The 22,244-nt window shown below is 42.0% G+C and overlaps 1 protein-coding gene across 1 annotated transcript; it reads left to right on the forward strand.

Annotated features, from left to right (window-relative positions):
- The first annotated feature begins 1,853 nt into the window (after nucleotides 1–1,853).
- LOC139400942 (carbohydrate sulfotransferase 12-like) lies at nucleotides 1,854–21,749 on the forward strand. The gene is made up of 6 exons (XM_071145475.1): nucleotides 1,854–1,928; nucleotides 11,142–11,492; nucleotides 13,509–13,664; nucleotides 16,863–17,042; nucleotides 19,453–19,761; nucleotides 20,949–21,749. The coding sequence occupies exons 2-6, from the start codon at nucleotides 11,151–11,153 to the stop codon at nucleotides 21,183–21,185; spliced, it is 1,224 nt and encodes a 407-aa protein (XP_071001576.1). The 5' UTR covers nucleotides 1,854–1,928; nucleotides 11,142–11,150; the 3' UTR covers nucleotides 21,186–21,749.
- The last annotated feature ends 495 nt before the right edge of the window (nucleotides 21,750–22,244 follow it).

Consider the following 22,244-nt stretch of genomic DNA (forward strand, 5'->3'; position numbering starts at 1 on the left):
AGGTACGCAACTCAAGGGTTTTGCCTGATCCTACGTCGAGTTGACAGACCTACCCTAAGCTTAACCATTCTAAAAAACTATACCTTACCCTAACCTTAACCCTAACCTTAACCATTCTAAAAACCATACCTAACCCTACAGACAGACAGTCTTTAAACCCAACCAACGGGTTAATCTACAAGTGGGCAACCATGGGGCCTACTACTTTGGCCGGCCGCGCCCGGACCCCTCCGGCCTACGCGCATATGATGTGGAGTGCACCCCCTCCCTTCCCCCCTCCGGTTTCCACGTGTCAGAGATGGAAGTGGATCAACCGACTCAAAACTAGAAACCTAACCCTAACCCCCCCCCCCTAACCCTCTAACCCTAACCCTCTAACCCTAACCCTTTACACCTGCTTTGCTTGCTGTTTGGGGTTTTAGGCTGGGTTTCTGTACAGCACTTTGAGATATCAGCTGATGTAAGAAGATACATTTGATTTGAGTAGCATCTGCAGCAACATGAATGGTAGCTTGAACCTATTTTAATGTCTCTAGCCCTTCTTTGAAAACACACTCATGCTTTGAAACCACCTGCTGTAGTGTCAATGTCTCTGTGGTGACATGTTTGATTTCATCCCAGTTCAATTGTATTTCCTCCAGCCAACCTCTCCCTAGTAAACTGGGGCCATTTCCTTCCAATACTAAGAGATAGACTTTTATTTTGTCCTTGATATTCCACTTTAATATCAGCAACTCCAATCATAGTCATCTTCTCCCCTGTGTACATGTTGAGTTTAATGGGGGTGTCCTATTATTCCACATGCATAACACTTTTCATGTTTGAATTTACAGTCAAACGAGGCATGTTTGCCTTTGCAACGATAACCGGCTCTATTGGCTGCTGCCCGCAGCTTTCCCTTCTTCGAAACACAGCGCGCTCAGAGCTGTTTTACTGTATGACACAGAGTCGTGCCCCTTGCCTGCAAATCCAGAGCATTTCTATGTGCACTCCATGGCCAGGGACAGTAGGATTGCATTCTTAAACGTGAGATTAGGCTCTGATAACAAGCGTATTTGTATCCTGTCATCATTAATCCCACACACCAGCCGATCGAGTAGCATTTCCGATAATGTATTCCCATAGTTACAGTCCAGTGCTAGTTCTCAACTCAGACACATGTTCCCCCATCAATTCCCTAGCTCTTCTCATGCTGTGTAACAGTTTTGTTTCCGTCCCTCTCCTCACCCATACCTGTGACCCTCTGCACACATCAACATCCTCGAAGCATCGTTACCTATCACTCCACAAAGGTGTGGCCTTTGCAGAGCAAGGGAAACAATTACTTCAAGGCACTGTTGCCAATTTAGCGACTTTGTCGCTATATTTAGCGAGTATTCAGACCCCTCTAAGGACACATTTTCAAAATAGCGACAAATCTAGCGACTTTTTCTGGTGTTATTAGAGACTTTTGGAGACTCTGACGTCTTACTCTTCTCAATGAGCAGCAGGTGCTGCCATGGGCCCCACCCACGTCCCAAAGCACTCACATGTGGCCCAGTCCTCGAGCAGCAGTCAGAGCAGGAGATGTTCACCCCTCCGCGTCCAGACTGCAAATGAATCGCCGCTGGCTGAGTAAACATACATATACCAGCATCTTTCTCCACAGTATACAAAAAAAAAATATTTCAACATCCATTATTTCACCTTTCCTTGCAAATATCATGTTTACATTTTCAACTTTATTTTCCAAGTTTATGATTTATTTTAAATTCAATACATGCAATTGGCCCCATACTTTTGATTCATCTCGCTCTGTAGAAACAGAGCACAAACTCTCGCGATGTTTCCGTGCTTTGTGAACAGCCTCTCGATCTGGACACAAATAAGCTGCTTGCGCATCTCAGCTGACGCGGCGGGAACGGGGAGAGCTCGAGACCCTGGCGGAGGTGAGTTGTGTTTCCGGTAATAAAGAGTCTCTAACGTCATGATAGATAGTGTTAGAGTACATGGTACAGAGAGATACAGCTCCGTGTCACTGAGCTGCGCTCCGCTGGGAAACAGGGTGTCTGACAGGGCTGAGTAAGGAGAAGAGACCGCTGGTCTGCAACTAGTCACAGATAATTGTCCTTCCTCTCTCCATCCCAGCCCGAATCTCCTTTCCCTAACATGTGTATGCATCTAACCCACACCCTTAGAAGTATGTATATTCATCAGTCGCAGCTCAATCCGTTTCTAAACAGCTCCTGATGTAAAGCCCGTTCTGTTCGCTCCTCGCCTTGCGCTGTGAAAGGCGACATTGTATTCGCGAGACCCAACCGGGCTGCTGCTGCTGCACGTGACTAAACCCCGCTGTAATAACGGTGTATCTGAACCCATAACCTAACCATAATCTCTAACCCATCTGCTCTTATATCATCTAGCTGAAGGTGAGACGTGTGTGTGTGTCAGTCCCATGTTTCCTATGCGAGTTGTGTGGAACAGTGAGTGAAGGAATCGGACTAATAGTCTTATTTCTTCCTGGAGCATACAGACTCCTCCCCTCTCTCCTCTCCCCCACTCTCCTTTCCTCCCTTTTATCCTCCTCTCTCCAGTCCTTTCCTCTCCTGTCCTCCTCTCACCTCTCCTCATCTCTCCTCTCCTCATCTCTCCTCCTCTCATCTCTCCTCCCCTCCTCTCTCCTCCCCTCCTCTCTCCTGCCCTCCTCTCCCTTGTCCTCATCTCTCCTCCTCTCATCTCTCCTCATCTCTCCTGCCTTCCTCTCCCTTGTCCTCCTCTCCCTCCTCTCATCTCTCCTCCTCTCATCTCTCCTCCCCTCCCCTCTCCTGCCCTCCTCTCCCTCCTCTCCTCCCTTTAACCTCCTCTCCTCCTTTCCTCTCCACTCCTCCTTTTGTCTCTCCTCCTCTCATCTCTCCTCCCCTCTCTCCTGTCCTCCTCTCCCTCCTCTCATCTCTCCACTCTCTTCCTCTTCTCCTCTCTCCTGTCTTCCTCTCCTCTCCTCCCCTCCCTCTTCTCTCCTCTGCTTCTAACTACAGAATTGTGTGTGTACATCTCTACAGGAAGAGGAAGTGACACACTATAGCTGCAGAGTTCCATATTTAGAATGGTTGGAAAATAACTGTGAAGCTCTGTGTTTTAACACAGAGAACACTTCAGAAGAGATGGAATAGTAATTACTATATTTTTATCTGAGAGGGGCAGATGCAACAACAACAACTGCAATAGCAAGAACAGTAGGAAGAATATCACTAGTAAAACATCGATAAAAATAATAATAATTGGAATGACAGCCACATAACCTTTATTATTAGTAGTAATAGGTTATAGGTCCTTAGTGTGCGTGTGCGTACGTACCAGGGTTTCCGTTAGGAAAATGTGTCTCTGGACCCATATGCATTGGTTGGTAATCTGATTATGGCATCCACCCACAGAATCACATTTACATTATGGTAGTTCACCCACAGTGCTCAGAATGACAGAATTACATTTACATTATGGTAATTCACCCACAGTGCTCAGAATGACAGAATCACATTTACATTATGGTAATTCACCCACAGTGCTCAGAATGACATAATTACATTTACATTATGGTAATTTACCCACAGTGCTCAGAATGACAGAATTACATTTACATTATGGTAATTCACCCACAGTGCTCAGAATGTTTACATTATGGTAATTCACCCACAGTGCTCAGAATGACAGAATTACATTTACATTATGGTAATTCATTTTGGCAGAACATGCAACTACAGGATGCAATGAAGTCCTTCTTACCAAATTCCGATGCACTTTGAAGATTGCTAATATGACTAGGATTATCATCAACTAGCATGGGATGCTAATATGACTAGGATTATCATCAACTAGCATGGGATGCTAATATGACCAGGATTATCATCAACTAGCATGGGATGCTAATATGACTAGGATTATCATCAACTAGCATGGGATGCTAATATGACCAGGATTATCATCAACTAGCATGGGATGCTAATATGACCAGGATTATCATCAACTAGCATGGGATGCTAATATGACCAGGATTATCATCAACTAGCATGGGATGCTAATATGACTAGGATTGTGCCTTTGGCTACTGTAAAATTAAAGCAAATGTATTTGAAAACTAATAAAACACGAGAGAAATAGGTTACTGGTTTCAATGTCATATGGAAATCTTTATTTTTATTTTTTTTACATTTTAGTCATTTAGCAGATGCTCTTTTCCAGAGCAATTAGTGTTAAGTTCCTTGCTCAAGGGCACATCCATAGGTTTTTCACCTAGTTGGCTCGGGGATTCAAACCAGCAACCTTTCGGTTACTGGCCCAATGCTCTTATCCACTCAGCTGGACTCAGCTCCACTCACCTGCCGCCATAAAATAAATGCCTCCACATTTATAGAAATGGATTTTGGCTCGGCTACTTTGAAGCAAAGTGCCTCATAATTTGAAGTAAAACGTTAAGGTTTCACACAATTAAGTATGTTTTTAAAATGCATTCTGCCTCCAGCTCATTGCAGTGGTGTGTGACACGCTGAAGCCTACTTACCATTACCTAAGCACTTGAATGGAGAATGGGAGGAGCGCTTCAATAACCAGTTAAGAAATAAAAATAGTAGCTCTGTAGCTCTATGTTATCCTTGAGATGTTGATGCTTTGTTTCTAAATGTCAGCAAATGTTTTATGGCTTCATAGCATTGTTGCTGAGGCAGGTCTGACATATCACACAGACCGGTTTTGGTAGGCAGCTTTCCTTTGAAACAAATCCAGGGAGAAAGAGGCTGGGTGTCTACGCTTGACACTTACATGCGACTTCTGCTAACAGAATACGAAGATCGCATTGAAAAGACAAGTCTAGATGCACAAAAGTCTGATTGTGGTCTGATTGTGTTCATATCTGGGTGACCACTCCGGGAGGTGGTCAGGGATGCATTATGTGCGGATTTCTCCTCAGTCTGGACTATCAGGCTGCCGAAAGCACATACAGTGGGAGACGTTATCAGTACTTCACCCACAAATCTCCAGAAAACGTGTTTTGGGAGCGAGGCACCTTTTTCCATTAAACGTTGGAGGAAATCCATTCCTAGCGTGTCTCTTTAGCTTTGCTAGCTGGCTGTCTAGCTACATAAGTTAGCTGGATAGTGGGCAACTGCTATCAGGTTGTCGTGTTATTATCAGATTTAGCCTGTTCCACTGTTTGCAGAATGCATACTGGCATTTCAGTCAAGGGAATCTGGACACAATGTGGACAAAGTAGACACATTTAAATGTAGGTGCAGATCCATGACGTGTCGGAATTCAATGATCAGAATACAAAAGCTGCATGAACTGTCAAGTCTAGACACGGCCAGAGAGCATGCAGACTGTGGAGCAGGGCTAGCTTGTGTGTGTGTGTATTTGGTGTTGCTATACTTCGCAAGTGGTCCTAGGGCAAGAGTCAAATATATGCCGTGGACCAAATAACCCGCCAAACATATTCAAGACAAATATTCTGCAGACCGACAAGCATTCCTCCATGGACCGGCGCCGGTCCACATACCTGGGTTTGATAAAGACTGCTCGAGTAGATTTAATGAAACATGCTGTTTATCCTGCGCATCTTTTACAGCATGTCATTGCTTGCCTTGTTGCTGCAGTGGTTTGCAAGTGATTTCCATTATTCTAATGCTGTCAATTCTTTTGGGTCTTCTTTTACACTGTGCTCATCTCTCTGTCTGTCCTGTGCAACTATTTGCAATGCATCAGTGCAACAATGTTATCATGAGCGGCCAAAGTGATCACACCATCTCCTTTCCCAGACAGTTCATTTGAACTGATACTGTAGGCCTATTTTACATTCAGCTGACCTTTCGCTAAGCACTGCCCAGAATGTTGGGGAACCAATGGCTGTGCTCCGTTTGATAGCAACTGGCACTAACAATTCTTACCAGTGCTGCTAATGTAATGACTTGTCCCTATATTTAGTTACTTTGTCCCTATATTTAGTTACTTTGTTCCTATATTTAGCAACATTTCACACCCTTCCAATGACTTTGTCCCTATATTTAGTTACTTTGTCCCTATATTTAGTTACTTTGTTCCTATATTTAGCAACATTTCAGACCCTTCCAATGACTTTGTCCCTATATTTTGTTACTTTGTCCCTATATTTTGTTACTTTGTCCCTATATTTAGTTACTTTGTTCCTATATTTAGTGACTTCTCAGACCCTTCCAGTGACTTTGTCCCTATATTTAGTTACTTTGTCCCTATATTTAGTTACTTTGTCGCTATATTTAGTTACTTTGCCGCTATATGTAATGACTTGTCCCTACATTTAGTTACTTTGGCGCTATTTGTAATGACTTGTCCCTATATTTAGTTACTTTGTCCCTATATTTTGATACGTTGTCCCTATATTTTGTTACTTTGTCGCTATATTTTGTTACTTTGTCGCTATATTTAGTTACTTTGTCCCTATATTTAGCAACTTTTCAGACCCTTCCAATGACTTTGTCCCTATATTTAGCAACTTTGTCACTATAGTTAGCGACTTTTTCTCATGATTAGGTAATTATTGGAGTTAGGTGTGTTAGCTGGGACAAAACTGATACCAATCAGGCCCTGAGGACTGGAATTGCCCACCCCTGCACTAGCACCTAGGCTTGTGCTTGAGAGATTGTTTATGAGATCTTTGGTAATTTTCTATAATGTCTGCTACGTGAAGTGAGTCATTATTAGTGAATGTGCATTAAGCATGATTCTGGTTTTAATTGTGATAATAAAAAAAGGGCATTTTCATAGACAAACTTGAAAGCCAGACCAGCAAAAAGAAGGTTAAACTATTTGGATAAATTAATTAAATTATTAATTTCACAAGTCCTGAATTCAGTGTGTGTGTTTTAGAGGTCGACCGATTCTGATTTTTCAACGCCGATACCGATTTATTGGAGGACGAAAAAAAGCCGATATTGGTTAATCGGACGATTTTTATATATATATTTGTATTAATGACAATTACAACAATACTGAATGAACACTTTTATTCTAACTTAATATAATACATCAATAAAATCAATTTAGTCTCAAATAAATAATGAAACATGTTCAATTTGGTTTAAATAATGCAAAAACAAAGTGTTGGAGAAGAAAGTAAAAGTGCAATATGTGCCCTATATTTAGTTACTTTGTCCCTATATTTAGTTACTTTGTTCCTATATTTAGCAACATTTCACACCCTTCCAATGACTTTGTCCCTATATTTAGTTACTTTGTCCCTATATTTAGTTACTTTGTTCCTATATTTAGCAACATTTCAGACCCTTCCAATGACTTTGTCCCTATATTTTGTTACTTTGTCCCTATATTTTGTTACTTTGTCCCTATATTTAGTTACTTTGTTCCTATATTTAGTGACTTCTCAGACCCTTCCAGTGACTTTGTCCCTATATTTAGTTACTTTGTCCCTATATTTAGTTACTTTGTCGCTATATTTAGTTACTTTGCCGCTATATGTAATGACTTGTCCCTACATTTAGTTACTTTGGCGCTATTTGTAATGACTTGTCCCTATATTTAGTTACTTTGTCCCTATATTTTGATACGTTGTCCCTATATTTTGTTACTTTGTCGCTATATTTTGTTACTTTGTCGCTATATTTAGTTACTTTGTCCCTATATTTAGCAACTTTTCAGACCCTTCCAATGACTTTGTCCCTATATTTAGCAACTTTGTCACTATAGTTAGCGACTTTTTCTCATGATTAGGTCATTATTGGAGTTAGGTGTGTTAGCTGGGACAAAACTGATACCAATCAGGCCCTGAGGACTGGAATTGCCCACCCCTGCACTAGCACCTAGGCTTGTGCTTGAGAGATTGTTTATGAGATCTTTGGTAATTTTCTATAATGTCTGCTACGTGAAGTGAGTCATTATTAGTGAATGTGCATTAAGCATGATTCTGGTTTTAATTGTGATAATAAAAAAAGGGCATTTTCATAGACAAACTTGAAAGCCAGACCAGCAAAAAGAAGGTTAAACTATTTGGATAAATTAATTAAATTATTAATTTCACAAGTCCTGAATTCAGTGTGTGTGTTTTAGAGGTCGACCGATTCTGATTTTTCAACGCCGATACCGATTTATTGGAGGACGAAAAAAAGCCGATATTGGTTAATCGGACGATTTTTATATATATATTTGTATTAATGACAATTACAACAATACTGAATGAACACTTTTATTCTAACTTAATATAATACATCAATAAAATCAATTTAGTCTCAAATAAATAATGAAACATGTTCAATTTGGTTTAAATAATGCAAAAACAAAGTGTTGGAGAAGAAAGTAAAAGTGCAATATGTGCCCTATATTTAGTTACTTTGTCCCTATATTTAGTTACTTTGTTCCTATATTTAGCAACATTTCACACCCTTCCAATGACTTTGTCCCTATATTTAGTTACTTTGTCCCTATATTTAGTTACTTTGTTCCTATATTTAGCAACATTTCAGACCCTTCCAATGACTTTGTCCCTATATTTTGTTACTTTGTCCCTATATTTTGTTACTTTGTCCCTATATTTAGTTACTTTGTTCCTATATTTAGTGACTTCTCAGACCCTTCCAGTGACTTTGTCCCTATATTTAGTTACTTTGTCCCTATATTTAGTTACTTTGTCGCTATATTTAGTTACTTTGCCGCTATATGTAATGACTTGTCCCTACATTTAGTTACTTTGGCGCTATTTGTAATGACTTGTCCCTATATTTAGTTACTTTGTCCCTATATTTTGATACGTTGTCCCTATATTTTGTTACTTTGTCGCTATATTTTGTTACTTTGTCGCTATATTTAGTTACTTTGTCCCTATATTTAGCAACTTTTCAGACCCTTCCAATGACTTTGTCCCTATATTTAGCAACTTTGTCACTATAGTTAGCGACTTTTTCTCATGATTAGGTCATTATTGGAGTTAGGTGTGTTAGCTGGGACAAAACTGATACCAATCAGGCCCTGAGGACTGGAATTGCCCACCCCTGCACTAGCACCTAGGCTTGTGCTTGAGAGATTGTTTATGAGATCTTTGGTAATTTTCTATAATGTCTGCTACGTGAAGTGAGTCATTATTAGTGAATGTGCATTAAGCATGATTCTGGTTTTAATTGTGATAATAAAAAAAGGGCATTTTCATAGACAAACTTGAAAGCCAGACCAGCAAAAAGAAGGTTAAACTATTTGGATAAATTAATTAAATTATTAATTTCACAAGTCCTGAATTCAGTGTGTGTGTTTTAGAGGTCGACCGATTCTGATTTTTCAACGCCGATACCGATTTATTGGAGGACGAAAAAAAGCCGATATCGGTTAATCGGACGATTTTTATATATATATTTGTATTAATGACAATTACAACAATACTGAATGAACACTTTTATTCTAACTTAATATAATACATCAATAAAATCAATTTAGTCTCAAATAAATAATGAAACATGTTCAATTTGGTTTAAATAATGCAAAAACAAAGTGTTGGAGAAGAAAGTAAAAGTGCAATATGTGCCATGTAAGAAAGCTAACGTTTCACTTCCTTGCTCAGAACATGAGAACATATGAAGGCTGGTGGTTCCTTTTAACATGAGTCTTCAATATTCCCAGGGAAAAAGTTTTAGGTTTTGTTACACCCTGACCTTAGTTATCTTTGTTTTCTTTATTATTTTGGTTAGGTCAGAATGTGACGAGGGTGCTATGTGTGTTTTTGTCTTGTCTAGGGTTTTTGTACATCTATGGGGTTTTGGTATGTCTAGGTAAATGTAGGTCTATGGTGGCCTGAATTCGTTCCCAATCAGAGGCAGCTGTTTATCGTTGTCTCTGATTGGGGATCCTATTTAGGTTGCCATTTTCCGTTTTGGTTTTGTGAGTTATTGTCTATGTGTAGTTGCCTGTCAGCACTCGGTTTATATAGCGTCACGGTTATTTTGTTTAGTGTTCTTTCTTTATTAAAATAAGTATGTATTCATATCACGCTGCGCCATCAATACGACAAGGTTGTAGTTATTATAGGACTATTTCTCTCTATACCATTTGTATTTCATATACCTTTGACTATTGGATGTTCTTATAGGCACCATAGTATTGCCAGCCTAATCTCGGGAGTTGACAGGCTTGAAGTCATAAACAGCTCAATGCTTGAAGCACTGCGAAGAGCTGCTGGCAAACGCAGGAAAGTGCTGTTTGAATGAATGCTTACGAGCCTGCTGCTGCCTACCACCACTTAGTCAGACTGCTCTATCATAGATTTAATTATAACAACACACAGAAATACGAGCCTTAGGTCATTAATATGGTCAAATCCGGAAACTATCATTTTGAAAACAAAACATTAATTATTTCAGTGAAAGACGGAACCGTTCCGTATTTTATCTAAGTCTGAATATTGCTGTTACATTGCACAACCTTTAATGTTATGTCATAATTATGTTCTGTCAAATTAATTACGGTCTTTGTTAGGAAGAAATGGTCTTCACACAGTTCGCAACAAGCCAGGCAGCCCAAATTGCTGCATTTACCCTGACTCTGCTTGCACAGAATGCAAGAGAAGTGACACAATTTCCCTAGTTAATATAAATTCATGTTAGCAGGCAATATGAACAAAATATGCAGGTTTAAAAATATATACTTGTGTATTGATTTTAAGAAAGGCATTGATGTTTATGGTTAGGCACACATTGGTGCAACGACAGTGCTTTTTTCGTGAATTTGCTTGTTAAATCATCCCCCGTTTGGCAAAGTAGGCTGTGATTTGATGCTAAATTAACCGGCACCGCATCGATTATATACAACGCAGGACAAGCTAGATAAACTAGTAATATCATCAACCATGTGTAGTTGTGAAGATTGATAGTTTTTTATAAGATAAGTTTAATGCTAGCTAGCAACTTACCTTGGCTCCTAGCTGCACTCGTGTAACAGGTAGTCAGCCTGCCACGCAGTCTCCTCGTGGAGTGCAATGTAATCGGCCATAATCGGCGTCCAAAAATGCAGATTCCCGATTGTTATGAAAACTTGAAATTTGGCCCTAATTAATCGGCCATTTCGATTAATGGGTCGACCTCTAGTGTGTTTGTGTAACAGTGTTTGTGTAACAGTCTATGTTCTCTGCTGCTTGTGTTAAGGGTGTCAACATGGGGAAGTGGAGGTGGTTCCGTGTCTCTCTGGTTCTGGGTTCAGTCTTTATGATCCTGTTGATTATTCTCTACTGGGACGACGTTGGAGCCTCTCACCTCTACCTGCCCCCCCTCTCCCCCCGGCCCGCCCCTCACCACTCCCCCACACACCCAACCCCCTCCTTCCTCTCTGACATCAATGCCTTCGTAAACCAGTTCCTGGAGGGAACCAATGATCCTACAGATTCCGCCCCCCCAGACTCTGCCAACCAATCAGAGCACGCTGAGGAGCGGTACGTTCCCCGGAGGGAGTGGAAAGTCCATCTGACGCCCATCGACCCCGAGAAACGACTAGGACAGGTAATCCTAACCCTCCCTCTCAATGCAATTCAATGTAAGGGCTCTGTTGGCATGGGAAAACATCTGTTTACATTGCCAAAGCAAGTGAAGTAGATAATAAACAAAAGTGAAATAAACAATACAAATTTACAGAAAACATTACACTCACAAAAGTTAAAAAGAATAAAGACATTTCAAATGTCTTATCACTTGCAAATAGTTAAAGTACAAAAGGGAAAATAAATCAAACTTAAATGTGTTTGTTCTTCACTGGTTTCCCTTTTCTTGTGGCAACAGGTCACACATCTTGCTGCTGTGATGGCGCACTGGTATTTCACCGAGTAAATATGGGAGTTTATCAAAATTGGGTTTGTTTTTTAATTCTTTGTAGGTCTGTGTTTAATCTGAGGGAAATATGTGTCTCTAATATGGTCATACATTGGGCAGGAGGTTAGGAAGTGCAGCTTAGTTTCCACCTCATTTTGTGGGCAGTGTGCACATAGCCTGTCTTCTCTTGCTAGCCAGGTCTGCCTACGGCGTCCTTTCTCAATAGCAAGGCTATGCTCTCTAAGTCTGTACATAGTCAAAGCTTTCCTTAAGTTTGTGTCAGTCACAGTGGTCAGGTATTCTGCCACGGTGCTCTCTGTTTAGGACCAAATAGCATTCCAGTTTGCTCAGTTTTTTTGTTAATTCTTTCCAATGTCTCAAGTAATTATCTTTTTGTTTTCTCATGATTGGGTCTAATTGTGTTGCTGTCCTGGGACTCAGTGGGGTCTGTTTGTGTTTGTGTTTATGAACAGAGTCGCAGAACCAGCTTGCTTAGGGGACTCTTCTCCAGATTCATCTCTCTGTAGGTGATGGCTTTGTTATGGAAGGTTTGGGAATTGCTTCCTTTTAGGTGGTTGTAGAATTTAACAGCTCTTTTCTGGATTTTGATAATTAGCAGGTATCGGCCTAATTCTGCTCTGCATACATTACTCTGCATGTTTTACTTTGTACACAGAGGATGTTTTTGCAGAATTCTGCATGCATGTCTCAATTTGGTGTTTGTCTCATTTAGTTTATTCTTGGTTGGTGAGCGGACCCCATACCTCAAAACCATAAAGGGCAATGGGTTCTATAACATGATTCGAGTATTTTTAGCCAGATCCTAATTGGGATTTTAAATGGTATGTTCCTTTTTATGGTATAGAAGGCTCTTCTTGCCTTGTCTCTCAGATCGATCACAGCTCTGTGGCACTGATGTTTGGCCGAGTTATGTATAGTTTTTTGTGTGCTCTAGGGCAACGGTGTCTAGATGGAATTTTTATTTGTGGTCCTGGTAACTGGACCTTTTTTGGAACACCATTATTTTTGTCTTACTGAGATTTACTGTCAGGGCCCAGGTCTGACAGAATCTGTGCAGAAGATCTTGGTGCTGCTGTAGGCCCTCCTTGTTTGGGGACAGGAGCACCAGATCATCAGCAAACAGTAGACATTTGACTTCAGATTCTAGTAGGGTGAGGCCGGTTGCAGACTGTTCTAGTGCCCTCACCGATTCCTTGATATATATGTTGAAGAGGGTGGGGCTCAAGCTGCATCCCTGTCTCACTCCACAACCCTGTGGAAAGAAATTGATGTTTTTTTTTTGCCAATCTTAACTGCACACTTGTTTTTTGTGTACATAGATTTTATAATGTCGTATGTTTTTTCCCCAACACCACTGTCCATCAATTTGTATAGCAGGCCCTCATACCAAATTGAGTCAAATATTTTTTGAAATCAACAAAGCATGAGAAGACTTTGCCTTTCTTTTAGTTAGTTTGTTTGTTAATTAGGGTATGCAGGGTGAGTACGTGGTCTATCATACAGTAATTTGGTAAAAAAATACAATTTGACATTTGCTCAATGCAGAGGATTTTCCCAAGGTTGCTGTTGACAAATATCCCACAGTAGTTATTGGGGTCAAATTTGTTTCTCTCTCTCACCTCTCACTCTTGTTTTAATGCCTCTCGCTCTCTCCCCCCTCCGCTCTCTCCCCACTCTCTCTCTTTTCAGGAGAGAAGGCGGCAGCGTCTCCATGACCTCTGTCACCATGGTGATGACCTGGCTTTTCCGGGAAAGAACCGTTCGTTTGACGACATCCCCAACAGGGAGCTGGATCACCTGATCGTCGACGACCGCCACGGTATCATATACTGCTATGTCCCCAAGGTACACACACACACACACACAAACGGCCACGGGCTCATATTGTTTTATTTAACCTTTATTTAACCAGGCAAGTCAGTTCAGAACAAATTATTAACTGACCTATTTACAATGATGGCCAAACCCGGACGACGCTGTGCCAATTGTGCGCCGCCCTATGGGACTCCCAATCACGGCCGGTTGTGATACAGCCTGGATTCGAACCTGTAGTGATGCCTCTAATCAAATCAAATATGTTCATGAAGCCATTTTTACACCAGCCTAAAACCCCAAACAGCAAGCAATGCAGATGTAGAAGCACGGTGGCTAGGAAAAACTCCCAAGAAAGGCCAGAACCTAGGAAGAAACCTAGAGAGGAACCAGGCTGTGAGGGGTGGCCAGTCCTCTTCTGGCTGTGCTGCGTGGAGATTATAACAGTACATGGCCAAGTTGTTCAAATGTTCATAATGACCAGCAGGGTCAAATAATAATAATCATCACAGTGGTTAGCTCCTGAGGTGCTGACCTGTTGCACCCCCTGATTATTATTAATTGACCCTGCTGGTCATCTATGAACGTTTGAACATCTTGGACACCTTGGCCATAATCTTCACCCGTCACAGCCAGAAGAGGACTGAACACCCCTCACAGCCTGGTTCCTCTCTAGGTTTCTTCCTAGGTTCTGGCCTTTCTAGGGAGTTTTTCCTAGCCACCGTGCTTCTACATCTGCATTGCTTGCTGTTTGGGGTTTTAGGCTGGGTTTCTGTATAGCACCTTGTGATATCGGCTGATGTATGAAGGGCTTTATGAATACATTTGATTGATTGATAGAGGGTTTAACAGGTCAGCACCTCAGGAGTAAATGTCAGTTGGCTTTTCATAGCCGAGCATTCAGAGTTAGAGACAGCAGGTGCGGTAGAGAGAGAGAGTTAAACAAATAAATAAATAAAAGTCCGGACAAGGTAGCACGTCAGGTGAACAGGTCAGGGTCTCAGCACTGAGATGCAGTGCCTCAGACCGCTGTGCCACTCGGAGTCAAACCCACCACTGGTGTGCTTGGCCAAAGAGCTCTATTTTTATGTAATCTGACCATTGCACAGGTTCCAATCCAAGTTCCAATGCCGTTTAGCAATCTCCAGGCGTTTACATTTTTAGGATGACATAAAAGTAGAGGTCTTTGGCCAGGTCTTTGGCCATGCACACCAGTGGAGTTAAAAGAAAGATGCAGAAAAGAAGCCCATACCTACTGTCCAATGTGGTGCTGGGTCCTACTTGGCTGTGTAGGGATTAGAAGAAGGAGAGTGATGGAGTAATGCATTAGATGACCTGGCCTCCACAATCACCCCACCTCTTGAGATTGAGATGGTTTGGGATGAGTTGGAATGCAGAGTGAAGGAAAATCAGCCAACAAGTGCTCAGCATATGTGGGAACTCCTTCAATACGGTTGGAAAAGCAATCCTCATGAAGCTGGTTGAGAGAATGCCAAGAGTGTGCAAAGCTATGCAAAGGGTGGCTACAATAGAAAATATATTTTGATTTGTTTAACACTTGTTTGGTTACTACGTGATTCCATATGTGTTATTTTATAGTTTTGATGTTTTCACTATTATTTTACAATATAGAAAATAGTCAAAATAAAGAAAACCCTTGAATGAATAGGTGTGTCCTAACTTTTGACTGGTACTGTATACAGTGGGGCAAAAAAGTATTTAGTCAGCCACCAATTGTGCAAGTTCTCCCACTTAAAAATATGAGAGAGGCCTGTAATTTTCATCATAGGTACACTTCAACTATGACAGACAAAATGAGAAAAATGTTTTTCCAGAAAATCACATTGTAGGAGTTTTAATGAATTTATTTGCAAATTATGGTAGAAAATAAGTATTTGGTCACCTACAAACTAGCAAGATTTCTGGCTCTCACAGACCTGTAACTTCTTCTTTAAGAGGCTCCTCTGTCCACCACTCGTTACCTGTATTAATGGCACCTGTTTGAACTTGTTATCAGTATAAAAGACACCTGTCCACAAGACTGAATCTGCAATAGGTAAGCAGCTTGGTTTGAAGAAATCAACTGTGGGAGCAATTATTAGGAAATGGAAGACATACAAGACCACTGATAATCTTCCTCGATCTGGGGCTCCACGCAAGATCTCACCCCGTGGGGTCAAAATGATCACAAGAACAGTGAGCAAAAATCCCAGAACCACACAGTGTAATGACTAGTGAATGACTTGCAGAGAGCTGGGACCAAAGTAACAAAGCCTACCATCAGTAACACACTACGCCGCCAGGGACTCAAATCCTGCAGTGCCAGACGTGTCCCCCTGCTTAAACCAGTACATGTCCAGGCCCGTCGGAAGTTTGCTAGAGAGCATTTGGATGATCCAGAAGAAGATTGGGAGAATGTCATATGGTCAGATGAAACCAAAATATAACGTTTTGGTAAAAACTAAACTCGTCGTGTTTGGAGGACAAAGAATGCTGAGTTGCATCCAAAGAACACCATACCTACTGTGAAGCATGGGGGTGGAAACATCATGCTTTGGGGCTGTTTTTCTGCAAAGGGACCAGGACGACTGATCCGTGTAAAGGAAAGAATGAATGGGGCCATGTATCGTGAGATTTTGAGTGAAAACCTCCTTCCATCAGCAAGGGCATTGAAGATGAAACGTGGCTGGGTCTTTCAGCATGACAATGATCCCAAACACACCGCCCGGGCAATGAAGGAGTGGCTTCGTAAGAAGCATTTCAAGGTCCTGGAGTGGCCTAGCCAGTCTCCAGATCTCAACCCCATAGAAAATCTTTGGAGGGAGTTGAAAGTCTGTGTTGCCCAGCAACAGCCCCAAAACATCACTGCTCTAGAGGAGATCTGCATGGAGGAATGGGCCAAAATACCAGCAACAGTGTGTGAAAACCTTGTGAAGACTTACAGAAAACGTTTGACCTCTGTCATTGCCAACAAAGGGTATATAACAAAGTATTGAGAAACTTTTGTTATTGACCAAAAACTTATTTTCCACCATAATTTTCAAATAAATTCATAAAAAATATTACAATGTGATTTTCTGGATTTTTTTTCTCATTTTGTCTGTCATAGTGTACCTATGATGAAATGACAGGCCTCTCATCTTTTTAAGTGGGAGAACTTGCACAATTGGTGGCTGACTAAATACCTTTTTGCCCCACTGTATATTGTATGTATATTTATATTGACTGTAGGTGGCGTGTAGTAACTGGAAGAGGATCATGATCGTGCTCAGTGAGAGTCTGCTCCAGGAGGGAGTTCCGTACAGGGACCCTCTGGCGGTTCCTCAGGAGATGGTCCACAACAGCAGCCTCCACTTCACCTTCAACAAGTTCTGGAAACGCTACGGGAAGTTCTCACGACACCTGATGAAGGTCAGTTCACTTCTAATCTCTTACCTCTAACATGAACCCTGATGGTGGTCAGTTAACAGCTGACATGAACCCTGATGGTGGTCAGTTAACAGCTGACATGAACCCTGATGGTGGTTAGTTAACAGCTGACATGAACCCTGATGGTGGTCAGTTAACAGCTGACACGAACCCTGATGAAGGTCAGTTAACAGCTGACATGAACCCTGATGGTGGTTAGTTAACAGCTGACATGAACCCTGATGGTGGTCAGTTAACAGCTGACATGAACCCTGATGGTGGTCAGTTAACAGCTGACATGAACCCTGATGAAGGTCAGTTAACAGCTGACATGAACCCTGATGGTGGTTAGTTAACAGCTGACATGAACCCTGATGGTGGTCAGTTAACAGCTGACATGAACCCTGATGGTGGTCAGTTAACAGCTGACATGAACCCTGATGGTGGTCGGTTAACAGCTGACATGAACCCTGATGGTGGTCAGTTAACAGCTGACATGAACCCTGATGGTGGTCAGTTAACAGCTGACATGAACCCTGATGAAGGTCAGTTAACAGCTGACATGAACCCTGATGGTGGTCAGTTAACAGCTGACATGCACCCTGATGGTGGTCAGTTCACAGCTGGCACATTTGGTTTAATTTATTATAAAAAGCTGAAAGTGATGTATTCAGTGCATTTAGAAAGTATTCAGACCCCTTTTTCCACATTTTGTTACGTTACAGCCTTATTCTAAAATTGATTAAATTGTTTTTTCCCCCTCATCAATCTATACACAATATCCCATAATGACATCACAATATCCCATAATGACATCACAATACCCCATAATGACATCACAATACCCCATAATGACAAAGCAAAAAACAGTTTTAGAAATGTGTGCAAATATATTAAAAATAAAACTTCAATGTCATTTAAATAAGTTTCCAGACCCTTTACTTAGTAGTTTGTTGAAGCACCTTTGGCAGCGATTACATCGTAGAGTCTTCCTGGGTATGATGCTACAACCTTGGCACACCTGTATTTGGAGAGTTTCTCCCATTCTTCTCTGCAGATCCTCTCAAGCTCTGTCAGGTTGGATGGGGAGCGTTGCTGCACAGCTGTTTTCAGGTCTCTCCAGAGATGGAAGGTGAACCTTCACCCCAGTCCGAAGTCCTGAGCGCTCTGGAGCAGGTTTTCATCAAGGATTTCTCTGTACTTTGCACCGTTCATCTTTCCCTCGATCCTGACTAGTCTCCCAGTCCCTGCCGCTGACAAACATCCCCACAGCATGATGCTGCCACCACCGTGCTTCACTGTAGGGATGGTGCCTCCAGATGTGACGCTTGGCATTCAGGCCAAAAAGTTCAATCTTGGATTCATCAGAGAATCTTGTTTCTCATGGTCGGAGAGTCTTTAGGTGCCTTTTGGCAAACTCCAAGTGGGCTGTCATGTGCCTTTTAATGAGAAGTGGCTTCCGTCTGGCCACTCTATCATAAAGGCCTGATTGGTGGAGTGCTGCAGAGATGGTTGTCCTTCTGGAAGGTTCTCCCATCTCCACAGACGAACTCTGGAGTTCTTTCAGAGTGACCATCGGGTTCTTGGTCACCTCTTTGACCAAGGCCCTTCTTCCCCGATTGCTCAGTTTGGCCGGGCGGCCAGTTCCAGGAAGAGTCTTGGTGGTTCCAAACTTCTTCCATTTCAGAATGATGGAGGACACTGTGTTCTTGGGGACCATCAATACGGCAGAAATGTTTTGGTTCCCTTCCCCAGATCTGTGCCTCAAGACTATCCTGTCTCGGAGCTCTACGGACAATTCCTTCAACCTCATGGCTTGGTTTCTGCTCTGACATACACTGTGGGACCTTATATAAACAGGTGTGCGCCTTTCCAAATCCTGTCCAATCAATTGAATTTATCACAGGTGGACTCCAATAAAGTTGTAGAAACATCTCAAGGATGACCAATGGAAACAGGATTCACCTGAGCTCAATTTCAAGTCTCATAGCGAAGGGTCTGAATACTTATTATAAATAAGGTATATCTGTTTTTATTTGTAATACATTTTAAAACATTTCTAAAAACCTGTATCAACTTGTACCTTTGTCATTATGGGGTATTGTGATGTCATTATGGAGTATTGTGATGTCATTATGGGGTATTGTGATGTCATTATGGGGTATTGTGATGTCATTATGGGGTATTGTGGTGTCATTATGGGGTATTGTGGTGTCATTATGGGGTATTGTGATGTCATTATGGGGTATTGTGATGTCATTATGGGGTATTGTGTGTAGATTGAGGGGGGAAAACATATTGAATCCATTTTTAAAATAAGGCTGCAACGTAACAAAATGTGAATTCTTTCCAAATGCACTGTGTATTTGTTTTGAAGGTGGTTTTAATAAAGGTGGTTTTGTTTATTGTCAAGGTGAAGCTCCAGAAGTACACTAAGTTCCTGTTCGTCAGAGATCCGTTCGTCCGCCTCATCTCAGCGTATCGGAACAAGTTTGAGCAGCCCAACGAGGAATTCTACCGCCGATTCGCTCTGCTCATGCTCCGTCGCTATGGTAACCACTCTGAACCTCCCGCGGCAGTGGGCGACGCGTTTCCTGCGGGAATCCGCCCCTCCTTCTCAGAGTTCGTCCAATACCTACTGGACCCCAAGACGGAGAGCGACGCCCCCTTCAACGAGCACTGGAGACAGGTCTACCGGCTATGCCACCCCTGTCAAATACAGGTAATATATGAACATACTAGATTATTATCCAATGTCTAAGAATAAGTATTTTGGCAGAAGTAAGGGCCAACAAGATCCACCTTCTTGTGAAAGAAGAGTTCTGCATTTATCAGACCAGCAAACATCAGTTCCCACTACTTTACAAATAACATGGATTCTACTATTCTACCAGTGCAGTAGAGGGACGGGTCCTTAAGATAGGACTGATTGATCCTGTGGCTCAGCTGCATCTCCAACAGCCATTCAACAAGCTTGTATAAATGTGTTACCCATTTCTTTCTAGGTTGTATTGAACATGTTCAGTCATAAGGACCATTCATCAGAGGACATGTCACTGTGTAAATCTGCTTCCCATTGTTTTTTCACCTTTGCCAATGGGTCAGCCATTTCATCTAGTAGACAAGAATATAAGGGAAGTCGAGCCTTTTCTATTGTTTTGTTTAAGCAGCAACCTTTCAATTGGGTTGGTACTCAGGCAACTCTGCAATTGTAGGGATTTCCAAAACTGTGTCTTGGGGCAAATCAAATGTTACAGACATGTTCAAAGATATCAATTTTGGACATGTCAACAAAACAAATTGTATTTCTATGAAAATGACCCCTGTCTACTGAGGGTAAATATTGGTATTTTATTTGTAAAAACCAGTACCCTAACCCTAACCCTAACCCTTTGTCATTATGGGTTATTGTGTGTAGATTGATGAGGCAAATGATGTTGCAAAAGCAGCAGCTACTCTTCCTGGGGTCCACACAGAGCACAGAGCACACAGCACAGAGCACACAGCACACAGCACAGAGCACAGAACACAGAGCACAGAACACAGAACACACAGCACAGAACACACAGCACAGCACAGAACACAGAGCACAGAACACAGAACATGATACAGAACATTGATAGACAAGAACAGCTCAAGGACAGAACTACATACATTTAAAAATGGCACACACAGCCTACATATCAATACATACACACACACACACTATCTAGGTCCAATAGGGGAGAGCCGTTGCATTATCTGTTTCTTGAAACCAGGTTTGCTGTTCATTCTCTCACTATGAGACGGAAAGGGATACTGTTAACAAAGAAGAAAACAGACAACACAGACTGATGCTGGTGCGTGCTAGTCAATTTGTTTGGGTTAACTTTCTCTCTCTCTCCCCCTCTCTCCCCTGCCCCCTCCCAGTATGACTTTGTGGGTCAGCTGGAGACGGTTGAGGAGGATGCTGAACAGCTGCTGAGGGTTTTGAAGGTGGACAACGTGGTTGACTTCCCCCCCTCTCACAGGAACCACACGGCCAGCAGCTGGCAGGAGGACTGGTTCAGCAGGGTGCCCCTAGTGGCCAGGAGGAGTCTCTACAGGCTGTATGAACCAGACTTCAGACTGTTTGGCTACTCCAGACCAGACTCCCTGCTAGACTGACTGACTACAACTACACTCAGAAAAAATGGCTTTTCTAAAAGGGCTCTTTTCTTGTCCCCATAGGAGAACCCTTTTTGGTCCCAGGTATAACTTTTTGGTGGTGAAACAGGTTCTACTTAGAACCTTTTAGTGATGAAACTGTTCCACGTAGAACCTTGAATTAATTAAACCGTTCTACTTGGAACCAAAAATAGCTATTGTCAGTGGGTTCTCCTATGGGGAAAATCGAAGAATCCTTTATGGTTCCAGGTTGTACATTATTTTCTAAGACCAGCCAGACCAGAGTGCTGCATCTTCTGCTCCTGTTCTGGACTCAGCAGGAGAACAGAGGAAAGTTAGAGTTAGGTTCAACTTCCTTTGGAGAAGACTTGGACTCCTGACTGCTGGAACCCTGGTGGCTTTGATGTCATCATGGAACCCTGGTGTCTGTCATGTCATCATGGAACCTTGGTGTCTGTCATGTCATCATGGAACCCTGGTGTCTGTCATGTCATCATGGAACCCTGATGGAACCCTGGTCACTACTGATCATCCTATGAGGAGTTGGACTGTTTGGGAATTCGTTGTTTTTAATGTTCACTTATTTTCCAGCGTTAAAGTTAAGCATGAAAGGGATTTTTTTGTGTTTTATGTTTTAATGTGGAAAGGAAATGCCTTGTTTCACAGTGACCGATGCCAACATTATCACCCTTCTATAAGGAAGCCATCAGGACCTGAGGAGTTGTAGGGTTATGTTGAAGGGAATGATTTTCTGAAACAAACCCAATGGGTGTGCTACTACTGGAAGCATGGGGAAACATGTTACAACATGCTACCGGATAAAAAGAGGAAGACAGGGTTAGACAGGAGGTTAGGGTTAGACAGGAGGTTAGGGTTAGACAGGAGGTTGGGGTTAGACAGGAGGTTGGGGTTAGACAGGAGGTTAGGGTTAGACAGGAGGTTAGGGTTAGACAGGAGGTTAGGGTTAGACAGGGGGCTGGGGTTAGACAGGGGGCTGGGGTTAGACAGGAGGTTGGGGTTAGACAGGAGGTTGGGGTTAGACAGGGGGCAGGGTTAGAC

The sequence above is a fragment of the Oncorhynchus clarkii genome, unplaced genomic scaffold (genome assembly GCF_045791955.1).
Source record: "Oncorhynchus clarkii lewisi isolate Uvic-CL-2024 unplaced genomic scaffold, UVic_Ocla_1.0 unplaced_contig_11040_pilon_pilon, whole genome shotgun sequence".
In the NCBI taxonomy this organism is placed as follows: Eukaryota; Metazoa; Chordata; class Actinopteri; order Salmoniformes; family Salmonidae; genus Oncorhynchus; species Oncorhynchus clarkii.

Coding starts and splice junctions, on each gene's coding strand:
- LOC139400942 (XM_071145475.1), top strand. CDS start 11,151: ATGGGGAAGTGGAGGTGGTTCCGTGTCTCTCTGGTTCTGGGTTCAGTC. Junction 17,043..19,452: donor TCTCACGACACCTGATGAAG/GTCAGTTCACTT, acceptor TTTATTGTCAAG/GTGAAGCTCCAGAAGTACAC. Junction 19,762..20,948: donor GCCACCCCTGTCAAATACAG/GTAATATATGAA, acceptor GCCCCCTCCCAG/TATGACTTTGTGGGTCAGCT.